Source organism: Phoenix dactylifera, chromosome 14 (genome assembly GCF_009389715.1).
Source record: "Phoenix dactylifera cultivar Barhee BC4 chromosome 14, palm_55x_up_171113_PBpolish2nd_filt_p, whole genome shotgun sequence".
Taxonomy (NCBI): Eukaryota; Viridiplantae; Streptophyta; class Magnoliopsida; order Arecales; family Arecaceae; genus Phoenix; species Phoenix dactylifera.
Window position 1 is genome coordinate 10,734,282 of NC_052405.1, and position 7,340 is coordinate 10,741,621.

General features: G+C 41.6%; 1 protein-coding gene across 1 annotated transcript; it reads left to right on the forward strand.

Moving 5' to 3' along the window:
• The first annotated feature begins 1,138 nt into the window (after positions 1-1,138).
• LOC103715280 (endoglucanase 12-like) lies at positions 1,139-6,431 on the forward strand. Its single transcript, XM_008802860.4, has 5 exons — positions 1,139-1,909; positions 2,915-3,222; positions 4,328-4,925; positions 5,397-5,569; positions 5,834-6,431. Exons 1-5 carry the CDS (start codon positions 1,534-1,536, stop codon positions 6,233-6,235), a joined length of 1,857 nt encoding a protein of 618 aa, XP_008801082.2. The 5' UTR covers positions 1,139-1,533; the 3' UTR covers positions 6,236-6,431.
• The last annotated feature ends 909 nt before the right edge of the window (positions 6,432-7,340 follow it).

The window sequence follows — 7,340 nt, forward strand, 5'->3', positions numbered from 1 at the left end:
ATTGAACTAGGGTGGTTGACCCTCTGGAAGTTGCTAATGATGTGCATGTGTTGTAGGTGATATCTAGCTATGGCTATTGAAGAAAGAAGATTTGTACATATGCATGCATCAATATTAGGGTTTTGCCTGCTAAAATAAGCTGAAATGAGTATATGGCAATCTCCAAATGCTGTCAGAAGAATACTTTTAGCTGAAGGTGAGAGTATTATGCATGCTAAGACTGAAACGAGCTTCATTTGATTTTGAAACAACCACCCAAAGTTCATTTTCATCTGAGTGTAATCTAAAAGGGCTGGGATTGTATCTTTTGTGCATAAGAAGGACTGTGATTTGAGATCTGCGCGGTGGATGATCTAATGATGGATTCATGTGAAAGAAGGTAAATCCTTATTTAACGTGAAGGAAGCAATCCTTCTCCATTCTGGAATGTTAGTACTGCTCCAACCTCTTAAAAGTTAGGGATGCATATCAAGCAGGTTGGGCTGGGCCATAGGTAGTCTCGGGCTCAACCTGAATAACACGCACGCACACATACATACATGCAACATAGGCATGGGGACAGTCTGGGTCAAGTTATTAGGCTCATAATCACTAGTCTAAACTTGGTCCAACTTTAAATCAGGTCAATTTTGATGACCTGGGTTCAGCCTAATCCATTGAAACATGAACCCAACACTCTTATAACGTGGGCTCAGTCGAGTAGGCCATGGCCATAAATAAAAATTATAGTGAGAATCCCGAAGTCCCGAGCACAAATTTCTCACTCTTGCAGACTAAGATCTAAATATTATTTCAGCATGCATGGAAGCTTCCATATGAGTTTAAGAATTAAACAAAGACTTCCCCACATCATAACTCTTGCTAACTTTAATATACTATACCTTCACCGCATACACCTGGAAGCCAAAATCTTAAACTAAACTTAGTCAATTTCTCCCACCTGCCTACCCCGCGAAGGTCGCTTCTAGCCTTCTACCATCCATCCAGCTGCATCCTTTTCACACACAAGCAAACAAAAAGAAAGGAAAGAAAAGAAAAGAAAAACACAAGAAAATAAAAAAAAAAACAGCAACGGCTTGCAGGAAATCTAAAAAAATTATTACATTCAAAAACCATGGAAAAACCAATCGCCACCCTTCTTTCTCTCTCTCTCGCGCGCGCGTCCTCAAGTCAACTCTCTTCCCCTCCTTCCTTTCCCAAACACCATTAAGTAAAGGACAAAAAGCCACCAATGTGGAATAATAGTAGTAAGAAGGAAGAGAGATTCTAGCTCTTCCTTGGAGCTTGAGAGTCCTCTTCCTCTTTCTGTCTCTCTCCATGAACTCATAAAAGCAGTCATCTTCTCGGAGCTGGTTTGATGTAATTGCCAACTGAGGCTTCTAACTCGCATCGTTTCCATGCAAATTAAGCCATTTTAGATTGGCGCCGACTCCTCCGGGACATGAACCAGGCCTTCCTGTTCCATTGAATTCGTTGCTGCTTTTTCGGGTCCATGGTCTGAATCCCATGCACTGAGTTGAAGCTCATACCAAGATGCACTCCGGGAACCAGTGGGGCGGCGCGTTCGAGATCCATGTCGACCCTGCCACCGACGACGAGCACAGCCGCAGCTTGGATTTGGACCGAGGAGCCCTCTCCCGGCACCAGCTCGACGAGACGCAGCAGAGCTGGCTGCTCGAACCGCAGGACGGCAGCCAGAAGAAGGACAAGTACGTTGACCTTGGCTGCGTCGTCTGCAAGCGCAAGGTGCTCTGGTGGGTCATTTGGTCGGCTCTGATTGCATTTGTCGTCGTCGGAATTCCCATCATCATCGTCAAGTCATTACCCAAGCACAAGGAGAAGGCGCCGCCGCCGGACCGGTACGCAATGGCCCTCCAAAAGGCCCTCCTGTTCTTCAATGCACAGAAATGTAAGATGCTGACGCTCTTATCATCTTCTTCTTCTTCTTGTTTGGATCTCTGCTTCGTGGTTTATTTATTGATCATCCAAGAATTGGTCTAATGATTGCTTGGTCTGCATCAATTTTATCAGTTAGGATTGCAATCTTTGGCAGATTTTTGTGGCAGTGCTGTGGTCGTATAGCGTGTTTTATATTGATTAATTTGGAGGGAAAATGGTTATGTAATTCCTGGCCTACACAATTCTGGTTCATGGTCTCCACAATTCTGTCAGTAATTTGGCAGATTCAGGTTTTTTGCTTCATTTGACGCATTGGCTCAAAGTGGGATCATATGTAGTATTAAGTCGGATCGCAAACTATTTCTGCTTACATACATTTTTGTGGTCATATAATCTTGAGACTAATTCTGACTTCCATGAGTCAAATGTGGGGTTGATGAATTGGCCAGCTAGATGATCTGATTCTCAGGCTAGATCTTGTATTAGATCACACTTCTAATTGGAAGAAACCAGTAGATCAGAACTCGACACTGCTCGGTAGTAACCAATCAAATACTTAAGCAATAAATGTTCCTCATAAGAGTACTGCCCTGGTTATTTGTGTGTAAGATGAGTTCAATTATATGCCAAAGTTTAGTCTACTCCATTAAAGTTGTTCTCTGATAACTGATAATTCACTCTTTATGTTCGGCTTTTGATTTTTCTCAAAATAAGTTGGTGAGAAAAAAAAAAAGATAATTACCTGATTGCGGCAAGGTTAATCTCCTCTGTTTTTTCAGATCAAACAGTTAAAATTTTAAAGGTTTTCAACATACATAGAAGTATATGTCTTGATTGCTTGTCTCCGTTAATACATAAAAAATAAAAAATAAAAAGATTGATGAAACTATAGAGGAAATCCATTTAGACTCACCAGAAACTTAAGATTTTCTCAGAGTACTTTTAGAATTCAATATCTCCTATCAAGATTAAAGTTACTGATTGATTTTTTTTCTATTCATTGACTCTTGATCAGCTGGTCGCTTGCCGAAGAACAACGGTATTCCATGGCGTGGAGATTCTGGCCTCAAAGATGGCTTTGATCAACCAGATATTAAGGGGGGGCTTGTTGGAGGATACTATGATGCAGGGGACAACATAAAATTTCATTTCCCAATGGCCTACTCCATGACACTCCTGAGTTGGTCAGTGATAGAATACAGTCAAAAGTACCAAGCAATTGGAGAGTACAACCACATCAGAGAACTCATAAAATGGGGCACCGATTACTTGCTTAAAACCTTCAATTCTTCTGCCACCACCATTGATAAAATCTATAGCCAGGTAAAGATGTAGACTATCTTTGTTCTTACAATTTGATGCTACATGCTCTTAGGTCTCTTATCTGTTGGAAACCACTGCTAGCTGCATCTGAAAGCATACCTACCAAGATGGCAGACAATTTATTCAAACTTCCTGGATCAGAACTCTATTATTATTTTTATAGATTGTGATCTATAAATTTTCTATTAAAAAAAAAATGTATGCTCTATAAGGTAACATGATCGACCAAGTAATTGCAATGTTGTAATCTCATTGCTTCATAATTGTTTTAGATATGGATATATCTCAAAACTATAATATTTCTGATATCCACTGCTTTCTCCTCCAAATACTTTACCTCATAAAGTCAGTCCTATGTCGCTGGAGAAGTTGCTTCATTTAAATTCTTCAAAATGTTTTATTTCTTTAAGAATATTTCTCAGGAATACAATTATTCTAAAGAAGATATTCTTCATCCTTATCAGTATTAATGTCGATCCCATTCTTACATGATAATTGTTAAAATTTCCAATTCAATCCTCTCGACAATTCAATGAGACTTCGATCATCTAATAGATTCGGAACTTGGAAGAGACCTTTTCTTATGTACAAATGATTTTCTGTACAACTAATTTCAGATCTTGCTGCCATCTCTTTTAAGTGTGGAAATAATCCATTCAATATAATTCTGAGAAATTCAGCATTCATCCAACAGACTTTTGCTCATGAAGAGAATTAAATGCACAAGTCCCACACATTCCAGCGCAAGTATTGGTAATTGGCATTGTATATGATCACTACAATTACCTTGCATCATCTCTGGTGGCTAAAATTCTTGCAATGCATGATCTATCATCACAAAGCTTCAGCCTGAAAATACTTTTATCTACTATCATCATCAAGCTCTTGGCATCAAATAATCATTAAGATACTATATCCCTGCTATGTTGGATCAATTTTATGAACCCTTATTTGCAAATCATTCCCAAGAAGAGAGCAACCACTGACCTCCACTGTTACTTCAGACTTCTTCAATTCTTTTCTTAGATTTGAATCCATTCTAGCCAGCTGAGGTCTTCCCCTCCTCTTTCAGGCTCTCAACTTCATATGTTCTTCTGTTTGTCAGGTCGGTGAGGCGACAAATTCCTCGACGACACCGGACGACCACTACTGCTGGATGAGACCTGAAGACATGGACTACCCCCGCAAGACCCAGGTTGCAAGCTCTGCCCCAGACTTGGGAGGTGAGATGGCTGCAGCACTGGCTGCTGCCTCCATTGTCTTCCGCGACGACCCCGCCTACTCCATGAAGCTCATCAGTGGCGCAGCAACAGTTTACAAGTTTGCAAGGAGCATGGGCCACAGAACGCCCTACTCCCGAGGGAACCCGTACATCGAGCCCTTCTACAACTCAACGGGCTACTGGGATGAGTACATGTGGAGTGCTGCATGGATGTACTATGCCACCGGCAACAGCAGCTACATGAGCTTTGTGACTGATCCGAGGCTGCCGAGGAATGCCAAGGCCTTCATGCAAATCCCAGATTTCGGGGTTCTCAGCTGGGACAACAAGCTCCCAGCTGCCATGCTGCTTCTAACCAGGTTCAGGCTGTTCTTGAGCCCGGGCTATCCTTATGAGGAGACTCTCCGTGGGTACCATAATGCCACAGGCCTCGACATGTGTTCATGTTTTAAGGAATTCCATGTCTTCAATTGGACACGAGGTAACATGATGCCATCTTTCAGAAATCAATATATATACATATATAATCGCAATAAAAATCTTTCAGTCGCTCGAATCCAAGTTGTCTTTTATGAGAAAAAGGATCAAGAAAACCTCAATTGGTCATTAACATAACTACAAAAGGAAGCCAAGATAACTATAATATGAGCAATGGGGTTAAAAAAAAAAAAAGACGAGAGACCATGACACTATTTAGTTGTGAAGAACCTGCAGATAGAAGAAGAGTGCAGCAATGCTGATAAAAAAAAAAAAGTGGGAGCATTGAAAATTTTCATCAGCATATTGAAGTCTTCTTCTGCCTTACAGATTTCCAAGAAAACTGCATGCATGGGTATTTTTATGATACAGAAATGGCTTATCCAACTCTTAAAATGCGATATAACCAAGAAGTATTGAATTTTACTAACCAAGAATTTTACTAGTTTGATAAGCTGACACCTTCTGTACGCAGGTGGACTCATTGAACTGAACCACGGAAGGCCTCAGCCGCTGCAATATGCAGCGGCGACGTCGTTCCTGGCATCCCTCTACGCCGACTATATGGACGCAGCTAATGTCCCCGGATGGTATTGCGGCCCCTACTACTTCTCCACCAGCTCCCTTCGGAGCTTCGCTGCCTCCCAGGTCCCCACCTCTTCTCTTTTCCACTGATGCAGCACTCGATCTTGGCTTCATTTATTAATTTCCACCCATTACGAAAACTAGATGCCAGCATCTTTGAAAGAGCACTGTTCAATCATGAAAAAATATGATTGTTTTATGCAACAATCTATTCTCAAGAATAGATTAAAAACCTGAGGAAAAGTTGATGCTGGGAAACTTCCGTTTCCCATGTTTTCTCCTAGTAAGCAAGCTTCACAGCTAATTAGCCACATCCTTGTGTCGCAGGTGGATTACATCTTAGGAGACAATCCAAAGAAGATGAGTTATGTGGTGGGTTATGGCAAGAACTACCCGAAGCACGTCCATCACCGCGGCGCCTCGATCCCCGACAACGGCGTCAAGTACTCGTGCACCGGCGGGCGGAAGTGGTTAAATGCCAAATCCGCCAACCCCAATGTGATCACCGGCGCCATGGTCGGCGGCCCCGATCGTTCCGACGGCTTCGTCGACGTGAGAAAGAACTACGGCTACACCGAGCCCACGCTAGCCGGCAATGCAGGCCTTGTCGCAGCCCTTGTGTCGCTGACAAGCAGTGGCGGTGCTGGCGTCGACAAGAACACCATGTTCTCGGCTGTGCCGCCACTCTTCCCGGCAACGCCACCGCCGCCACCACCATGGAAGCCATGAGAGCCCGCTGCTTTTAGTTGGTTGGGGAGGAATGTCCTGGCCTTTCATACTTTTGAGTTATTTGGTGTTTATTTTTTTTATGTTTGAGTTATTTGGTGTACAAGATATTGATAAAAAAGATTGCGCCATAGCTGAGAGTTGTACGTTTGAACTTGGAGCCACGTTAGAAATAAAAATGACTTGATTTGATCACTAAGAACAGTAAAAGGTTAGCTGGGGAGAGTTAGAAAGATGATCCTTCTTCAACAATAACTAAGATATTTGAAAAAAAGAAAGGATATACGAACCAAGGCTTATTGCAGTTATCACGCCACATATTCTTGGTAGAAAAAATTCCATTTGCAATTGACTACCACAGAAAAAGGAGAAGCCCTCACCCAATACCTGATGAAGGCAGCATCCATACCCAAGTCTCTCATGCAGCCACCAAGACAAAGGAAGGCCTTAAAAAGTCCAGAACTTTTGGATTCTGAACGTTGTCATGCCTGGACAAACAAACGGTAATTTATTGAGAATGTGTTGCATCATAGTAGAGCAAGCTTATTAAGAATTATAGTGCTGTTGATTAGACACTGACAGACATCTGATGCTGAAACATACAGAAGTATGACCTGCTATTCTGCTAACCTCTGCTACGGTTCCACCTGCATGGAAAATTACTAGAGCAGACAAAAATGGTATGGGTTTAGATGATGACAAGAACCTTAAGATTTAAATGAATTAATCAAAGACTTTAAATTACTATGACAAGTAACTAAAAAAAAAATGAAAGAAAAAAAGAAAAAAGATGTATTCTGCTTGTTCAGGGAAAAAAATGATATTTATCTGGCTTATCCTTCATTCTTATTGCGTATAAAATTTATAACCCGCATCGATTTCAAACGTCAATCATCCTTGGCATGTTCCAGTCTTATCTAGCGATTTCATTTCGCTCACAACATCTCATTCAAAATATTTTATGTCAATCTTTTTAAGTTTTTTCAACAGACGGAGTAAAACCCAGGTTCCCCATAGACATCCATACGGCCATCATTCTACAGAAACTAAATAGTGGCTCGATCGATTTCACATTACTGCTGCCAGGATACCTCAGCCGAACAAAGGA